We start from the raw sequence: 19,727 nt of genomic DNA on the forward strand, positions 1-19,727 counted from the left end.
CCTAACAAAAAATTCACACAAATTGTTCCCACGAGAAGAGAAGTGTTTGGTGCAGCAATCGGTGCCTAACTTGGTTTTCAATAACTGCACCAGATCACACACCACGCCTCACCTCTGTAACAAGAAATTTCAATACTTAGTTTGTTGTTGAAAGCAAAGATTCAAAAGGGTTTTCTTAGACCTTATAAAATAAAATCAATGTTACATGTGTAAAGAAAAGATTTGATTTTTATAGACAAATACACATGGTTAATTTTAAATTAGTGGTTAATTTATTAATCAGAATAATATTTTTGTGGATAATCAAGAAAGGAACTTTGATTTCATGAAGATTTTTTCTTTCAATATCTTAGGTTTATTTAAATCATCATAAAATTAGTCTTGTTTGGCACTGTGACAGGAGGAGTTGTTATAAAAAAAAAAAGGAAAGAGAAAGAAAAGACGAGAGAAGATGATGATGTAGAAGCATAGGCATAATAATAACGCAGCATAAGAAACAGAGTGGAAAAAGGAAAAGAGTGGGTGAGAATAGGAATTAGGGAGGATAAGAGAGAGAAAGAGAAGAAAGTGTGTGTTTTGGGAGAAGGAGAAGAAGGAAGAGGAATCGGGCGAATCGTGTTTTGGGGCATGGAAGGGGTGGCCATGCTGAAGCAGCTAATTGGTCAGCTTCAGCAGCTATTGGACTCTTCCCATTCCCATTCTCTGATTCTTGAACCTTCACACCACACTCTCCTCTTCCAACAACAACACCCCAGGTCCCCCCTTTTTTCCCTCTCTTTAGATCTATTTCTTCATTCTTTCCCCAATTAGGTTTTAGGCCCTCTCCCCCCCCCCCTCTTTTTTTGGCCCAGCACCGTTTTTTTTTTCTTCTTCATGTTTTATATAACTATTATATTTATGTTGATGTTGTTGTTGTTGATGTTGTTAATCTTTGAAGTGAATTAACCGGCTTGGTAGGTAGGTAAGTTAGGTCCTTTCTGCTCTGTAATGTGTGAGTGTCGGAATTAACCACTCTACTCCAATTTTTTTTTTTTTTTCTTCTCATTCCCATGCCTTCTCCAACACAATCGCATACCCTAAAAATGCACCAATTCCTATGCTCTGTAGCTTTTCTTCCTTGATCGTTTCTCTCTGTGTTTCTTTATTTTTTCTTTTTTTTTTTGTTCTTGTTGCTGCTTAGTTCTTCTCTCGCATTGGATTTTAGCTCCGGCCTTCTCTTTGCTCACGCGCTTCTTCTGTGTTACTTTCTTTTTGTTTTTCTAAAACTCGTTTATTAAGTAAGTTCGATAGAATTTGATGTCCTTTGCAATTTCCCTTGTCTTCTTTTTTGTTGAAAATATCTTTTGTTCTTGGGGGTAGTTTCTGGGTTTGGAGCTGCATGAAAAGGAACAAAGGGTAAGAGCTGCATTTGGACGCCGATTACTTGTTTTAATGGTTCTCTCTTGCGCACACACTTATATGTAGTTAGTTCGAGAGATCTAGGAGACATGCAAGGAGGATGATACTTGTATACACCCTACTTATCTCGCCATTGATTTTTCTGTGTGATTCAGCAATAATTGACATGGAATAATTAAACTTTTGAATAAGCTAAAGGAGAGATTCTCTGTGAATTAGCTCATGCGTAAGTTATTCTTAGTTTGTGGGAGAAACTTATTTCTTTTTCTTTTGGGTATCTCAATAAGGTCTTAATGTACTGCATACCACACTTGGCTCTGTTAATCCTTGCAAAGATCACAGTCAGATTACTTGATTATTTGTTTTAACTATTGGATGTTTTATATTTGAACACCTATTGCTTCTGATGCCTTTCTTGACAGTCATTATGGGATAAACATCAATTTTTTGCTTTTTTTGTGTCATAGTATATCATCAAACAAAGGAGGGTTTTGTACCGCCAATTCTCACATCATCACATTCCTTGTGTGGACAAGTAGATATAATTGAATGGAATTTTCGGCTAACTTGTTACGAAAATTCGTCTGTTGGGTTCTAGTCCTTAAAAAAATTAAGAAAAGGATTAACAGAAAAAAGAAGAAGCAAAACTGTTGCTTAGATTTCCATTTAAAACATTTCTTTTTATTATAAACACACATAGTAGATGGACCAGTTTAGTTCCAATTTGTTGGTGTGACAAACTAAAGTCAAATACTTTACTAACTTTTGACCTGAGGATGCATATCACTCGAAAAAGGGATGTTGTAATGAAGAGATGACAATTGTTAGGATGATTACCTGTATTTTACAACTTTTCTATCAGTTTTACTAAACTCCTTTTGCAAATAGCACCTTGGAGGCATTGTGTTTAATAGATATTGATTTTATATAACGAAAATTAATATAGGATTCCTCAGAAGCACTGTCTGTTTACTCACCCAAACCCTAGATACTAGAGTAAAGATATCTGCTGCATTACACTTGTACACCACGTAATGATGAATTTGCATTTCTTTTATAGTTATGCATTTGAAAATGTCTGTTTTGGCACCTAGGGAACTTAGAATTTTGTTTTTAAGTGTAATGTGGCCAACCTCCTCTAATTGGATAAAACTATTGTTGTTGTTATTTAGGGCTTTGTTAGGACAAACTTCCCATCGAGCGCTTTTAGGGAAATAAAAAAAAGAAGCAAAATGAATAAAATTTCTTCCACAAATTTAAATCAATTTATGTATTCAGCTCCTGAAGAAGTCACAGATGAGAGAAGTTGTGAAAGTTGAAGTGCATAGGTTGATTTTAATTTTTAAGAGAAGTTTAATTCATTTTACTTTCATATTTTTTTCTCCTATAAAAATGCTTACGGAGAAGTTTGTTCAAGCAGGATTTAAGTGTAGTCCACTGTATCTACTGTGATGGTGTAAATTTATTATTGTTACCTAGACATTAAGATACCTATAGCTGTGCAGTTTTTCATGTGTGAACTGATACTTCTTTGAAATGCTCTTGATCCTTTAACTATACCGTTTCTTCGGTAGTTAAGTCTCATTTTTCTACCCGCTTATATAACTTTTCTAAGTGAGATTGTTACTCTGACAAATCACAAATTTCAATCATGTTTCCTCCTCCCCCTAATCTTATTTGTGTGTGCAATTGCATTTCAAATTTGACACTTCATGTCAGGAAGCATATGAAATATGAACTTGTTTGTATTTTTCACAGATGGACATCCTTTGATGTTGAAGATAGCTCTGTAGATGACTTTTGTGGCCTTGTAGTGACAGCAGGAAAGTCTGGCCGTTTCAGGATGTCAGAGCCTGTGAAGTCTCCACCTTCTAAGAAGTCTCGTAGAGATAGAAGCAGGGGCAAATCATCTGGACGATCCTGCTCAACTGAAGTTATGGATCAAGAAATTTGGAAAGATTTTCCGGAAGATTTATTTGAGGCTGTGATAGCACGACTCCCCATTGCTACATTTTTCCGCTTCCGCTCTGTCTGCCGGCAGTGGAATTCCATGCTTACTTCTCAAAGTTTTTCTCAGCATTGTACTCAAGTTACACAAGCAAATCCATGGTTTTACACCATTACCCATGAAAATGTGAACTCGGGAGCTATGTACGATCCTTCTTTGAAAAAATGGCACCACCCAACTATATCGACACCGCCCACAAAATTGATTGTTTTACCCGTGGCTTCTGCCGGTGGTTTAGTTTGCTTTCTTGACATTGGTCATCGTAACTTCTTTGTTTGCAACCCACTGACTCAATCCTTCAGGGAGTTGCCAGCTCGATCAGTTAAGGTCTGGTCTCGGGTTGCTGTAGGGATGACAATTAACGGAAACTCGGCTGGTTCAGGCTACAAGATCTTATGGGTTGGTTGTGATGGAGAATATGAAGTTTACGACTCAGTCAGAAATTCTTGGATTCGTCCTGGAAACATGCCTGCAGGTATGAAGCTGCCACTGTCGCTGAACTTTAGGTCTCAAGCTGTCTCTATCGATAGCATGCTTTACTTCATGCGATCAGACCCAGAAGGGATTGTTTCGTACGATATGGCAACTGGGGTTTGGAAACAATATATAATCCCAGCGCCGTTGCATCTGACTGATCACACTCTGGCCGAGTGTGATGGCCAGATCATGCTTGTGGGTTTGCTCACAAAGAATGCAGCTACTTGTGTATGCATATGGGAGCTGCAGAAAATGACACTCTTGTGGAAGGAGGTTGACAGAATGCCAAACATATGGTGCTTGGACTTTTATGGGAAGCACGTTAGAATGACTTGCCTGGGGAACAAAGGCTTGCTCATGTTGTCCCTGAGGTCGAAACAGATGAATAGATTGGTTACTTACAACATAGCAAGGAAAGAATGGCTGAAGGTTCCTGGGTGTGTGGTGCCGCGTGGGAGAAAACGACAGTGGATAGCTTGTGGTACTGCATTTCATCCATGCCTCACAGCGCTGGCATGATTTCGTTTGTATCTCTTAACAGCAATGGCCTGTCATTGCAATTTGCTGGCCTTTTTATGGTGTTGTACGTAATCCTAATGTTCATTGCTGGTTTAACAGAGTAGTTCAAAAATAATATGGGTTTGTGATTCATGTCTTTTCATACTCTCAGGCATGTGAACACTACTTTGGATGTGTTGGGAATGCCTCATCCTGGGGAACACCTTGCTAAAAGGTGATATAGAACTTAAGTTTCTTTTTGCTTTCAATAAGTGTATGGTTTTAATTTTTGGTTCTTTTTGTTTGTGTGCTATGGGGAGGAGTACCCATAATCTCCGACTAGGTTTTCATATTCACACTATCAATGCAATTACTAGCAATTTCGTTGCTAAATTCACAACTCTGCTAGGTTGTGAAGAACAGGTGAAACCAGATTCACACTCCTGGGTGTCACTCAGCCAAAAGGATGACCTACTATGAATCTCTGATGAAGCATGCTTCGACATTGCGAAACGTTCTTCTGGTGTCATTTGTTTACTCGATCATGAAACCTTGTTTTTGGAAAAAAAAAAAAAAATCCTTTCATGTTTGCATAATTTTGTGTATTTTAGTTTACACAGTGACTTTTCAATTAGTAGTCATAGACAGTCAAAGAACAGTTATTAAAAGCTATTTGACATTTCAGTCCGAAGAGCGTGTACTTTTTAACTAAAAAGAATAGAATGAACACAGGTTTTACTTAATATTTATATTATCATAATTCTTTTATTGATATATAACATCACAGAATGTACAACGTTAAATATTTAATAATGTTATATTTTAATTTATAAAGAAAAGAAAATGTCATTAAAAAAATGAAATTAGGACAATGATATAGGAATTTAAGTTTGGACTTGCGGGTCAGGAGTTGAACCCGGAAAGGAGTCCAGTCCAGTCCAGTGGAGTTAAATATTAAATACGAAAGAAAGAGTTTAGGATGGTATTATTGTGAGTGTTGTGTGTTAGTAGAAAAAATTAGGAAAGAGCGAGAGTGAGTGTGTGCGTGAGAGTGAAGCAGAAGAAGAAGAGAGAAGAACGAAGAGAGAAGGAAATGGATCCAGACGCATTGGCAAAGGCATTCGTGGAACATTACTATTCAACCTTCGATTCGAACCGCAACAATCTGGCGAATCTGTATCAGGAAGGTTCCATGCTTTCTTTCGAAGGCCAGAAGATCCAGGGCGCTCAGAACATCGTCGCCAAGCTCACTTCCCTTCCCTTCCACCAGTGCCAACACTCCATCACCACCGTCGATTGCCAGCCCTCCGGAGGTAACGGCGGCATGCTCGTCTTCGTCAGCGGCAACCTCCAGCTTGCCGGCGAACAGCATGCCCTCAAGTTCAGCCAGGTACGCAATGCTCCCCTCTCTTCTCTTACTTCTTCCACTAATCTATTTTTTAGGGTTTTCTAATCGATCTAATCTATTCTACTTTATTCCACAATCAACTAGGTTTTCATCGGATAATAAGTTTTTGTTTATATCTGTTTATTCATTGTCTATGCGTGATTGAAGTTCACTCGTTCTAGAAGCTTGGAGTATTGAGTCATATGACTCGATGTTCCTCAACACTTGATGATTGTAGGATGTTTTTGTTCACTCATCATGAATTGTTCCTTTTGAATTCCTCCGAGAAAAAAAATTATTTCAGGTGTGTCTGTCTCGTATAGTGAAACCCATGTGGAGTGGTGTCTATGTGGGCACATGTTTTCTGGTAATAGATGAAGGTGTTTGACATTATGTAAAGGAGGAAGAGAAGGATTTGAAATGATTACAATAATTATTGTTTGCTCAGATATAGAATGCGGTTATTTGCCATTTGCTGTAGAAGCATCGGTGTAACTTGACATCAAATCATCAATGATGTTATTTATTTTCTGCTTTGATTTGTCTGCTAATCGACTAATTACTGCGTTTATGTTATTAATTGATGACTAAACATGTTGATCTTTTTGTTATACAGATGTTCCATTTGATGCCTACACCGCAGGGAAGCTATTATGTGTTGAATGACATATTCCGGTTGAACTATGCATGAGATAACCCCAAGTATGTCGACGTGAAAGGCCATATTAGTTCTTGCCTACAGCTGTTTTGTTTCTGACATTTTCATTCGAGAATGAGTTATTTTTGGTTCGTGTTGAACGCATGATTGTGCTTCTCCTGTTTGGATTTTTTGGTTGTGATTGGACAAAACGCTTTCAAGGATAAATGGTTAAAATTGATGAAAATTGGAGGTTCTCAAATTTGATATATTTGCTTCGAACATTTCTTATAAAGTTTACCTCTAAAAGTCTGTTTGTGCATATGTCTTGTATTTTGTTATATGTTTGATTTTATCACCTAATTTAAATGTTTGTTTCCCTGCCATCGTGATGAGTTGTTTGCTATAGTTCAATTTTCATTCAAAGATGAATGAGGAGCCAATTCGTTTCGAACCATCGATCGAATCCTTCAACATTTTCCTTCACTACTACCTGACCTAAAAAAGAGGAGTAACGTAAATGTTGCAGGCGCAGGTGTTAGTGTTGTGTGTTAAATTTGGTGTCAGAAAGCATTGCTCAGTGGTTAATGTTTACCGTATTTGAGTAGACAGTGAAGACAAAACTCACGAGGAGTTTTGAAGCCATCGAGGTTTATCACGTTTTCAAAAATTTATGAATTTCGTAAGAGTCTTCTTTAACAAACTACTGCAGAAGCATTTTTAAAAGAAAATAAATAAAATTGAAATTAGTTTTTCATACTTAAAATTAGCGACTTAATTTATTTTTTAACTAATAATCAGCTAAGTGAGTTTGTCTCTCCCTATAGAAGGTCTTTTCTAGTATTGTGACCCCAGAGGTTCTTTCCCTGGCCCTTCCAACACAGAATAATAAACAACGCTAAGTAAAATAAAGATACAAACCCATTTTGACTTTGAAGGATTTTTTTTATTTTTTATTACCATGTGAAGAATCTGATCAAGATCTCGTCTAAATGTATGCATGGATATATTGTACTTGCAAATGGTACAAGAAGAGGGAATTTACATTAGAAGGGAATGAGAAGTTTGACTAGTTTCCGATATTATGAGACATATCTGGAATCACCATGGAGGGAAGGGATGATGAAGATTCAAGAAGTTCTTCTCTGTCATCAGCATCCTGGCCTTTCACGTCAGGGACTTTCACCATACCTTTGAGTATATTTCCGAAGGATCTAAAAGGGTGACTTAATCCATCTTTGAGTTGCAAAATAAGAGAGACTTCAGATACCTGCCAAACCACAGTGAGGACTATCATCACTGAAAGAAGGCAATGAGTTACAAAGTTCTGCTTCTTCACCTTCTTCAGCTCTTTCATTATCTCATCATTTTCACTTCCTCCACCCTCATCTTCTCCTTCTTTCGCCTCAATTACAGAACCCACCGTATCAGAAGATCTACAACCTTCATATTGCTCAGGTATCTCTTCTCCTTTCAAAATGTTCGACTGCCAAAAGATTCAGCATTTGAGTGTTACCAATCTCAATAATTTAAAATATTGAATACATACCATTAATATTAAGATAAAATTTCAAGCAAGATTGACAAACTATATGATTATTAATAAACACCATATCCAAGGATAAGATTTGAAACTAGTTTTGCATAGGCATGAGTTGCAAACCTGAGAAACAGAGAGAAGGTGGGAAAGAGCGTTTTGGTATTGAGCATCGTTGTTATGGTGAGATTCTTGGACTTTGTTGGTGTTGGTGTTGGTGTCGTGTATAAGCTTCTGAATTGCGTTGTCGATGAGCTGAAGCCTTCGATCTTGTTCCATGGTAACGGGAGACAAATAATTGTTGTGGGTTTGTGGGTTGTGAGTTATCTATCATCCACCGTCACTGCAAAGTGAATGTATTATTGAATTGAATGAAAAAGACAAGAGACGTGGCCTTATGGTTTTGTTTAACTTTTCATGCCAAACGTGTCTTGTCTACACTTAGCCTCACCACATAATAAGTGCGATTCTTCTGTTGTGTTGACTCTAGATTACACTACTTGGTTTAAAATTGTTCATTCTTAGTATTTGACGCTTTATGTATCTAAAAGTGGAACTAAAAGATTAGAGATTAAGTTTTATATAAATATAAATTTTACTCCATTTGATTTGATTTAATTTTTCTATTATTTCCTAAACAACATATTCTATTATGAATATGAAAACTGTAACGACAAATTATATATCTATTAGCTCTTCTTATGTAATGATTTAGGGAAGCATAGTTAAGTAAATTAGTGAAGTAAAAACATTTTTATTAGTATCTGCTACTAGTTACGTCTTGCATGCATTGAAAACTTTATTATTATCACCACTGGGTATCTATTTTTTTTTTTTTTCATAATACATAAATCCGAAATGCGACTCGTGAAATTGATATACAATCCGAAATCCACGTCAAAAATGGAAAATTATACTAAATCATTTAAAATCAGAAATATAACACATTTGTTTATCTCGTTATGGTTTCTGTCTAGTTTTACTGATGAAAAGAAAAACAATAAATCATAAATTGAAACCCTTTACTACCCCAAATCAGTGAAGGCAACTTTGTACATGAAAAGAGTGCCCACCGCTTTTATCACACTATACAACCTATACTGTTTTACAAACTAAAACCTCAATCAAGCTTTTATACCTACACATCCAAGTACACAGAAAGCCAGAAATTTATCCCAAAGAGACATAAAACTTCCTAAGCACATAATTTTTGCCATAACAGATCCCAATCATCCTCTTCCATATTCAGAGGATCCTCTTCCGAAGTTGATGACGGTGCTTCATCACTTGTACTCTCACGTTTAGTCTGTAAAAGAATCAACAAGTCATGCATTGCACATAAAAAACATTGTTAAATGGTAGCTTAGCATGTTTAATTAAGTCCTAATAATTTTGAGAAGTGTTAGCATCCCACTAATTAATTACCTTGGCTTGACGATACAACGAAAGCAAGCGCCTGTATTGGTGGCGAGCATCGTCATGACGGACCATGGAAAGCACCCGCTTCAAAGCCGTCTCAATTGTTCCATTTACTTTCTCTTTTCGGAAGACGTTCAGAAAATCTTCATCATCACTTTCTCCTTCATTTGAATCCATTTCTTGGCGGACACTAGTTATACCAACGCGTTTTCTCCTCCATCGTAGCACAACCTTATTCAGGATTCCAACTGCCCATAATATTATCTTGTATTGCTTCCGAGCCTGGTAACCCCTCACAATGGCCTGCCCAAATAAATATAGAAAAGCCAAGGTTAATAGCAAGTTCTTGATGTATGCATGTACATGTCAGGTTACAGCTTTCATCCTCGCCAATTTATGAACAAATTTATTCACTTTATGAAGTATCTGTATTTCTACAGGGCCAATATCTACGTAAATGCAGAGTTCTTGGAATTAGAATGGTAAAACTGTAATAACAACTATTTACAGTTACCTGTATCTTAACTACTTTCTGGCGCAATGCTAAGAATTCTTTGCGACCTTTCCAACCTCGATATCTCTTCTGAATCGACAAGGCAGCTAAATTGTAATCACCCGAGCTCCGAGAATTAAGTTTTGACATGGCAGAAAGCACTGAAATGTTATCATCATTGCAACCTGCAGGATCAATACAGTATCCATCTAGACATGCCGCAGCAGCAGCAGCCATAGCTTCTTCTCTTTCTTTCCGTTTTCTAAAAGAATATGCACGAAAAGCATCTTGTATCCGTGCAGCTGCCTGAGATGCATTTCTGACAGCATCCAAGGAAGCTTTTAGTGAAACATCCTCCTCACCGGCCACAATATTTTCTTTAGAGACACTGCGGACAGTTAACTCGGCTTCGAGCTCAGAAGATCCTTCAGAAAGCTTACTCGCTGTCAAAGTCAGGGATGATAAGTGGCTCGTTAGCTGTACCTCAGAAAGATAACCTGCCAGTCCCTTATGGCCATGGGAGGCTGCAACAGATGCAGCAGTTTCACCGCTTGGATTTTGTGAACTTGGATCTGTCACCGCTCCAGCAGATGCACCAGAAGCTATAAGTGAAGCAACCATTTTTTCCCTATCATGGAATGAAATATTTGTGACACAATATCCAGAACACTTAGAATTGAACAGATAATTTACAAAAGCTTCTAAAATCAAGGGTTTAATATGATAATCGGTAAAAGGGTTTGCCCTATGATGGTTTGAATAGTGTAGAAGACCATTGGAGACCCAGGTTACCAGGTAAGATGAATTAATTATATGGAGGTCAGTCTGATCCATAGAGACAGGGAAAGAGAAAATAAAGCTCTAACAGATACCTTTTAAAAACACTGATCCAAAAGGACATTTCTGAAAAATCGGTTACTGGTCTAGCACAATTTGATAATTTAATTAATGTAGCTGATACTAGAAAGATAGTGTGGGAAAAGGCTTCTTTGTTGAAATAAAAAAAAAAAATTAAACATTTTTGCTTTGATTAAGGCTTAGTATGCATGTTCAAGAATGATTGAAAAATCCTGTTACACGAGGTTATCACATCTTAAATGCAGTCATCAATTTCTAACGCGTCAGTTACAGGCTAGGTATTACACACAGGTTTTATTTCCCATGATCTCTTTCTTTGTATCTACATTCCCTTTTCCCAAGGATGAAGTACAGGTTTCTAAACAGATTTTATCAACTATATTTTATTTGAGGTTTTGAAAAAAAAAGTTGATAACACTACTGCATATTAATATAAACAAAACTGCATATTAATATCAACAAATCAGTTTTCTATTACCTCCCAAACTTTGCAGCCCAATGAAGGGCGGTCCATCCATTGATGTCACGGAAATTTATATTCACACCGCAACTGAGAATGGGGTTCAGGGCCCACTCAAAACCCAACCCAGAAACCATGTGTATAATTCCCTGCTCTTTCTTGGACAAAGAACAGTCTGTCCCTTCATCTCTTTCATGGGATCGGTTAGAGAGCCAGAGCTGCAGCTTATCCTTCAGCAGCTCTTCTAGAAGCCAGTTAACAGTATCAGATGATTTTCCAGTGCCAACTAGAAGAGTGTCAATCATATGGCTCCATGAATCATCACCATCTTTCTGTTCTGTTGAAAGGTTACTTCCAGATTCTGTGCTGTCATCCTTTTTAGATGAAGCAGAGTGGAGCATCTCCGCAAATCGAACAAGTAATAGCAGATCTTCCGGACTTCTACCATCTTCTGTTTCCAATGAATTACAGCGAGTGCAACTAGTAGTCCTATTTCGAAACTCAAACTCACTCACTTCACTGCAAGGCACCCTATTTCCGGAAGTAATGCACAACTTAACCTTTCCAAGAAGATTGGATGGAGCTTCACAACTGATTACGCCATCCTGAATAATCTCAGCAGGAACTTCAACATCATCAAACAAACAGGCCCAAGTAGAATCCGAGTGATGATAGAGAAACGATCCAATAATGATAACCTATACATATAACTTGAGAGTTTAGGATTCAAATGCAGACAACAACAATAGTATCTGTATCATATTATACGAAAAATAATAACAGTTCAACAGGAAAGATAGTAAAGACAAAGTATATGTCTCAAATGGTTAAGTATAGCTATCAAAATCTAAGAGTTTGTATGACAACTTCCTAATTATTAGATATATAATTACACGATGATACCAAAAATGCAGTGTATTGATTTAGAAGTCTTTAGGAATGTAGGTAAAGCTTAGTAAGCACCAAAAATCATAACGATCCATCATTCAATACATAACATTCACCAAGTCATATATCATCGCATGGGACATAATAAATATTGAAATTAAAAGACACGAACCTTTGTAGTTTCATTGGCATAGCAGTATTCTGGGGAGACTGCCCTAATTGTAAATTTCTGTTTCTGTTCAAAAGTCAAGCTTGAATCTACACCCAGGGGTTCTTGAATTTTTGTTTGGTCAAAAAAATTTTCACAGTAGTCAGAGGTAGTTACTGGATTTTCTACCCGAGAACATAGAGGAAATTTGACTCCAATGTCGCCTTGAGGAGGTGGAAAAACAGCTGGAGATAAGGGACCTCAAAGAGATGGAGGAAATTTCATTATATGAAAGAAAAAGGGAAATGACCAAGTAATTTTAGGTTGAAATGAGTCATACAGTTCTCAACATAATTACAGTTGGAGTTTGGCCACTGATTGTTTTCCATGTTGGCAATCATTTCCCTTCCTAAAGAAAATAATGACTCTTCCTGTTTTAAGAATAGAGATTTTATTTCTTTGTAAGTGGCAAACGAGAAATGAACGCAAATAAATATCATTTAAGTGACAGTTTCAAACGATACAATTGTTTCAAGAGATACAAAAATACATGTTATTTGGAAACTTCAGCAGACATCGATTATAAACTCTTAACATCGTGAAGTGTGTATTAGGAATACTTACATTTTCAAAAGCCTCATATCCATATTGATCTGGTAAATTGGTCACAGGTAAGGGCTTGCATGCTTCAAGCATCTCGGCCCAGTATATATCTTTTTCATTTCCATCAGGACAATCATTAGGGAAGTCATGATCACAGTATGTGTAACTGTTATCTGCAGAAAATACACTAAGTTCAGAAGATTTTGCTTTCCTCACTTTACAGTTTCTGTTTAATTATAATAAGGAGTACCAAAAAAAGAAAACTATATGGACTTTGTGAAATAAATTGAATCTGATCTAAAGCTGAATTTGAAAGTTTTGAAAAAGCACAATGTTTGAGTGGGGGAATAACTAATTAACAAAAATCTTTGTTGATTGTAATCAGACATGTATGTAGTGTCTCTTTTATGAGAGAAGACTAGATATATAGTTTATCCTTTAATTGTAGGTAACTTGATCTCAAGGAAAAGTAAAAAATACCATGTATTGAAACAGCATATCATATGTTATGACTGATACGACTTGCAAACTTTTATGGCTAAAGGGTTTGCTTGTGAGATAGGTCCTATGGAACTTGCTTGTGATAACCAATCAACTTTATACTTTTTCTCAAATTTGATCTTCACAAAAAGGACTAACAATTTGGAGAAACAAGATTGGTTTAGTGGGTTTAGAAGGGAGGGTGGGAGAGGTTATGGGTTCAACTTCCCCCATTAACAACAACTAAGAACTAACATTTGCCAATGAAAAAAAAAAAAACAAAAAGGACTAAATATATAGAGGTTGGTCGTCCTTTCATTACAGAGAATATCTTCTTTGACATCAACAAGACTAAATTTGTGTATTCTATTGAACAATTTGTAGACATATCTACTAAATCCTTGCAGGGTCCGGGGATAACTAACATTTGTGACAAGACATCTATGCTTATGCTTGAGGAGGGAGAGTTGATTGCAATCACATGTAGTTCATATTTTACATAAGATCAGATATGTAGTTTATCTTTGAGATAACGTCATTTTTTTTTTGTTTATACATGATGAGTACACGTGTTGTAACCCAACTTGGTGAATAATACAGATTCATAAAGGCTTGTACATATTTAGCAAATTTCAATAATCAATATCTTAAAATCAGAACACTTCTTTAATTTAATTTTTCAAGCACAAAAGAGGATAACAAGATTTACATAACATGCAATATATAGAGTTTATTTCGTTAAAGATTTGAAAAATGTTCAGCTTGGTTAACATAATATGAATATCCCTTTAATTCCTCCTAGAGTGATTTGAGATACAACAAACCTAATCGTGATGCCGTTGATTCAAACTTCTTTTATTTCTGGTTTCCTTATTCATAATAGTGGTCATACACTTTTTTAAGATTTTGAAACAACCAACATATAACAATTGAGGACTTTGGTTTCAGCCAATGAAAATATATGATAAAGAAGGGTAAGTTGGGCAACTTAAAAATAAGAATGTATGTTACATATTTAACCCAACAGTCACACGTTGAGACTGGAAGAAGCCACTGGAACATGTTGCACAGGTAGAAGACAAACATCTATTACTGGGCAAACCAAAACTCAATACAAGGTAAGAGCATAAAATAGGGATAATAACTCAAATCCTTCAGTTACTTCAAACATATATCGATTTTATCCACTTCCTCCAATAAAAGAAAAAACAGTAATTTTTAACGGCTCAAGTTTGTCTAAATTACCTTGTCTTCCATTATATCTAACAAAAAGATGCCCTTGATCATTTGGTCCAGACAAAGTAGACTTATCTTTATAAATCACCCTTTCATTGAAGCTGTCCTCATTTATATTCAGCTCTTCTTCCAATTGGCGCAAGGCTTGTGCTTCAGATGTAACTTCTAAAGACCCAGGACTAGGAAATTTTTGATTAGGTTCACATGAATCACCAAACATGGATGATGTCCCTGGGTTGTGATCTGTATACAAGCTTTGACTCTGACTAAAAACACGAGAGGAACTCGATGAAAATTGTGTGAAAGGTTCAGAATTGGATTTCCCCTGCAAAATGTGAGTGCAAACCTTAATGCCAAACTCAACCTTTTACTGATACAATTCCCAGGCGACGAACAAAATAAAAAAATAGAATAGATAATAGCAGATGTGAAAGGAAGTGTGAAACTGTTATCTCAAGAGTGAGATACAAGAGGAGAATTCCACTTGCAAGGAAAAAAATGGCTCTTTAAACTGAGGATATATCAGTTTCTGTTATGTTTCCACAGTGCCTCCCTTTCCATTACCGTTTCCCCTATTTGACTAACCTCCTAACTGCTTTTGTAACACCTTAAGTTGACCTTCTAGCCGTTTGTACAGTTTATTCCTCATGGAACACACCTTTGAAACCTTTTTTGATCCCAAAGATAGTGCTCTCTCATTGCTAACAGCATTACAATGAAACAATCTACTACTTCAAAATGCTGAACGTGACTAGATAATTGCAATTCAGAGAATCAACAAAAATGATGATTTAAATGAGATTTGAATATATCTCCATTTGAGGTCATACACAATCTGAAAATAAAGTACTTAGCTCCAGAAAGTAACAATACATTCAAAAAGGTGGATGTAAACAAACTTAAGCTAATTCATCACAATTTCAGCTCTCTGATGTACTTGTTTGGAGTTATAGATGAGCATAATTTGTTTTGGAAATACACATGTTTTGACGTGGACACCAAAGGCCAATGCCATGACGAAAAGGATCAAGACCGGGACTCAATTCAAAACTTAGGTGGATCCATGACTGGAGGAATGCTTAGAAAAGCCTAAGAGGCATTGCAGAATAAGGTGGTTCATCTATTGGAGGGCCAGCAAGGCTCAACACTTTGAAGAGACTTCACTAAAGCACTAGGGCAAATTAGTTTTGCTTGTGATATAGGGATTTTATTTTTCTTTTATGTACTTAAAAACAACACAAACCCTAAAACTAAATTTTTATTTAAATATTTTGGAATTCAGAAAATAAGATAGAAATGGCTTTTGACAAAGCAGTGAGAATATCTCTTTGCTAGGTTCTTCCATACAACTTGTTATCTTATTATGAATTCACTAATTTGTATGATCATCTTTAACTTATCAAACCTTGTTTTTGGCACGTTCCTTTTCCATTTCTACTTTGTTTTGTTTTCAATTCCCAATTTTCAATTGATTCCAATCCCTAACTGTTAATTTCCCAAATTTAGTTCAATTCTCATTGGAATCATATCATGTTTGTTTATTGTAGAGTTTTAAAACTGAAAAATGAGAGAGAGAGAGAGAGAGAGAGAATTAAACATATGGGAGAAATATAAACAACTCAAGGACTACCATTTAAATCATTTACAGAAAGTAAAGTATTAAAGCAATACAAAATGAAGTATTCATAAGATATACTACAAAGGGTTGAATTTCATAAGAAAAACAAATAAACTAAATTATTTAATTTAGGTTTCAAACCTGCACCGATAGGCCACCAGCCCACATCTTGACCAGGCCCAACGTGCCATCATCAAACCCTATTAGGCCAACGATTATGGATTGTAATGACTGAATTTATTTTTTCCTAAATGAGCTGCCCAATCTGTGTTATTAGGTGATTTAGGGGTATGCACCCAGGGTGTAGACAGGAATGAGAATGAATTGATGTTTCTTTGTCTATTTTCCCTCTCTGTTTTTTTGTCTCAGTAATGTATACCTAGCTAGCCGCCAGTCTCACTCTATCATGAACACCAAAAGGGAGGATGTGCTTAAAATAACATTTTAATTTTCATAAACAGGGTAGGAGTGTAGGACAATGAGATGTTTTGCACTAAAAGGATTCACACCTTTTCACACTCATAATAAGCCACAAGTACCATGTTTATCTGATATCATGTTCTGGATACTCACCTTACTTGTGTCTCTATAATGCACCAGAACAATATGCTCATATTCCCTGTCAAGAAACAATAGTATATGAGCAAATATGAACATGCACTGCTATAACATATTGGAATACAAATGGACCCATCTTAACAGTATTTACATCGCAATATACACTGAAGGTTAATTTATATCGCAATCAAGGTAATTTATTCGTGGTAATTAAGGTTGCTATTGTTATGAGCTTTGTGAGTACGTATTTGGATCTCAAAAGAAAAATCAAGTAGAAGTAGTCATAGTATGGTCTGCCTCAAACTAATAGTTAAAATTTACTCACAGCTCCAACATCCAATAGCTCCGTCTCTGAAAAGAACGGTTCTCTTCTCCATGTGCATAGTAGCAGTTTAGGATTTCTTCATTTCCAACCTAATCACGAAGATCAATCATTTGAGAATTTGAATACAAAGAATTCTATCACGAAAGAAATGTTGGCATGAAAACACCAGTATAGAAAAAATGATAGAATTATATTTAAAAGAGAAAAATGCTCAATATCAGAAAAACTGTTAAACATCAAATCGATTATATCTCAATGATATGACAGCTCATGTTCATAAAGATTAGGAGATAGATGATATATGAAATTTGCAATGAAGATCCTTTATTATTTTCAAATAATATTTTGTTCAACATGTGTGAGATATAATATTTCTTCCTCAACAATGTTAACAATTTATTATTCAATTTCCTCCAATAAATAAAAAGTTAAGTGATGAAGTATAGAAGAAGCTCTAATTACAATTGGTATGAAAAACTCAAGCTGTTGGTAAGATCGATACAATCATTATATAATTCATCTTCTATTCTTTTCTGTATAGTTCTTATCTAAGACTAAAAGGAAGGAGTTTGATCCAAATTGGAGCAATTTTATAAAACATAAAGCGTGCCAAAAGTGGGCAGATGGTAGTGGCTGACATGAGCTGCAGAAAGACAAATAAATGTCTCAGAATAGAAGGACAGCCTAGTACAAAATGTTCAAAGACCTTGAGCCGTTCATGTGCTTCTCCCACAGTTCTTCCGTCTCTTTTCTTCCTCCAGTTATGACCATCTTTGCGGAAGTAACGCGTGACTCTTCTATTAAACAGATACAGGGATCCGCCTGTTAAGAAAGCCAATTGGTAACATTTCCGATAGTCAGTAACACAATCAAATAACAAACAAGAGTCATAAAAAATGTCCTTCTTTTCTTTCACACATTTCAACGAACAGAAAACGGACGTTACCAGCTGGCTGATGAGGGGGCTGGTGGGTAAGCTCGCACATGTCGTGATTCCGTAAAATGTAAAGCACTTCGACAGGTTTGAGCCATCGCTTCTTAGCTTCTTGGAACAGATCATCGAGGTTGTACTCCAAACCTGCCATGATAATGTCACATTAGTCCACCAATTTAGAACTTATCTTTTTGTTCCCTCTTCCGGTGTCTCTACGTTTGCGGGTACATGGGAATCATGCAGAAATTTGGGGGCATTAATGGTGACCACAAAACTCTCTGATCGTAAACTAAGAAGTAAGAACTCACTATCCCCGTTTCTGTAACAGTATTATAGCAAAACAATTATTCCTCCATATGAGCCGGAAGGACAAAAATTGGGTCCATGAAGTAAAAGTTGTCATCTCAAGCGTACGCTATAGCGTACTGTACCAACCATAATTTTCCACCAAAAAAGGTGCAAAGCCAAAACTAGAAAAAAACTTAAACCGACAAGATAAAAAAATCAACCCAAGTCAAAAATTCTACACAAACAGGATACAATAAAAGCACGTGATGCGTTTTGCCATGAAGTTCAGTATCATCGTGAATCCAAACACACCATTGCTAAAATTCGATTAAGCAGCTCTAATCCATAGCAAAATTGAACAAGCAGAAGTAAGCAACGAGTAACGAAAAGCATGAAGAGAGAGGTTTTACCAGATGGCATAGTAATCAATCGCGCGAAGGAAAGAGGTTGAATTAGAATTGGCGAAATTGCATTTCCCACCACACGCTACGAAGTGATAAGCGACAAGTATAAGGGCATGTTTGGTTCAGCTTCTTCACAAGCACAAACACAGACCTAAGTAATGAACAAGTCGATGATATAGAATTAGAGTCCTCCAACACTCACTGGCCCTCTCACAGATAATATTGTGGTCGATGAAGGTTCGGTGACATTTCACTTTTAGCCAATTTTCCATCCCCAATTAATTTAGAGCATTAACAATCACCAATGACAACGTTCCTCTACTGTTAACTTTTTTGTTTTGTCGTTTTTATGTTATCTTTTGTTTAAGGAATTTGAAACAATTACCAATTCAAGGTAAACCAAGCTTGTAACAAAGAAGTATGTATGAACAAGAATATTTTAACCTATTTCATGTTTGAATTTGGAAGCTCGGAAAACAGTAACATCAAATTTGATCGAGAAACGACGAAACAAGTAAATTGTAGATAAGAAATGCGTTGGTGTGGAAATTTCTTGGTTTGAAATGAACCAATTTCAGCAATAATAGTTAAGAATGAAGTTGAGATGTGAACAGGTGTAGATTTTGATGACTTGGGTGATATCGTGAACAACGTGAATCAGTGATAGCACAAGCACCTTTTGGAAGCACCTGCGACCTATCACTATCCACCACTTACTTTTTTTTTTTGTATTTCACTTCTCCAAAATATCTCTGTTCCTCTCTGGTTTTATTAAAACAAATATTTTATAATTTTTATACAACTTTAATTTTTGTTTTTCTTATTTACTAATCCCCATTAAGTGTTACACATGCTTGTAAAACTTTAAAAAAATAGCAATCATAGAAGTTGTCTGGTAATATTTTTTCTAAAAGCTCTACTAAATTGATTTTTGAATTTTAGTTCATGAAAGTTGATTGAAATGTGGAATTTTATCTGTTCGAAACTTCGATATATTTTAGTTCCTAAATTTTAAAAATAAATAAATATAATTTTTTTAATTTAATTACGTAAATTTTTGTTGAGAGGTTGAA

At 36.0% G+C, this 19,727-nt stretch overlaps 4 protein-coding genes across 6 annotated transcripts; 2 read left to right on the plus strand and 2 right to left on the minus strand.

Annotated features, from left to right (window-relative positions):
* The first annotated feature begins 303 nt into the window (after positions 1-303).
* LCR (Galactose oxidase/kelch repeat superfamily protein) lies at positions 304-4,677 on the plus strand. The gene is made up of 2 exons (XM_028047749.2): positions 304-755; positions 3,157-4,677. Exons 1-2 carry the CDS (start codon positions 628-630, stop codon positions 4,400-4,402), a joined length of 1,374 nt encoding a protein of 457 aa, XP_027903550.1. The 5' UTR covers positions 304-627; the 3' UTR covers positions 4,403-4,677.
* Positions 4,678-5,357: 680 nt separating this feature from the next.
* LOC114163453 (nuclear transport factor 2B-like) lies at positions 5,358-6,674 on the plus strand. The gene is made up of 2 exons (XM_028047767.2): positions 5,358-5,771; positions 6,385-6,674. Exons 1-2 carry the CDS (start codon positions 5,475-5,477, stop codon positions 6,457-6,459), a joined length of 372 nt encoding a protein of 123 aa, XP_027903568.1. The 5' UTR covers positions 5,358-5,474; the 3' UTR covers positions 6,460-6,674.
* A 715-nt stretch (positions 6,675-7,389) lies between these two features.
* LOC114163442 (uncharacterized) lies at positions 7,390-8,336 on the minus strand. Of its 2 annotated transcripts, XM_028047756.2 has the most exons (3): positions 8,069-8,336; positions 7,745-7,891; positions 7,390-7,675 (listed from the first exon to the last, which is right to left on the minus strand). In XM_028047756.2, exons 1-3 carry the CDS (start codon positions 8,219-8,221, stop codon positions 7,475-7,477), a joined length of 501 nt encoding a protein of 166 aa, XP_027903557.2. In that variant the 5' UTR covers positions 8,222-8,336; the 3' UTR covers positions 7,390-7,474. The 2 variants fall into 2 exon arrangements, with proteins under 2 accessions (XP_027903557.2, XP_027903553.2); XM_028047752.2 differs by having other exon boundaries at positions 7,390-7,891; positions 8,069-8,329.
* Positions 8,337-8,846: 510 nt separating this feature from the next.
* LOC114174897 (calmodulin-binding transcription activator 4-like) lies at positions 8,847-18,971 on the minus strand. Of its 2 annotated transcripts, none has more exons than XM_028059663.2 (13): positions 18,661-18,971; positions 17,975-18,106; positions 17,735-17,850; positions 17,029-17,117; positions 16,719-16,764; positions 14,537-14,852; positions 12,833-12,984; positions 12,549-12,639; positions 12,233-12,468; positions 11,191-11,870; positions 9,876-10,482; positions 9,368-9,664; positions 8,847-9,248 (listed from the first exon to the last, which is right to left on the minus strand). In XM_028059663.2, exons 1-13 carry the CDS (start codon positions 18,668-18,670, stop codon positions 9,138-9,140), a joined length of 2,883 nt encoding a protein of 960 aa, XP_027915464.1. In that variant the 5' UTR covers positions 18,671-18,971; the 3' UTR covers positions 8,847-9,137. The 2 variants fall into 2 exon arrangements, with proteins under 2 accessions (XP_027915464.1, XP_027915532.1); XM_028059731.2 differs by having other exon boundaries at positions 12,233-12,453; positions 18,661-18,969.
* Between the last annotated feature and the right edge of the window lie 756 nt (positions 18,972-19,727).

Source organism: Vigna unguiculata, chromosome 1 (assembly GCF_037176805.1).
Source record: "Vigna unguiculata cultivar grain cowpea cultivar isolate G323 ecotype 2 chromosome 1, ASM3717680v1, whole genome shotgun sequence".
Taxonomy (NCBI): domain Eukaryota; kingdom Viridiplantae; phylum Streptophyta; class Magnoliopsida; order Fabales; family Fabaceae; genus Vigna; species Vigna unguiculata.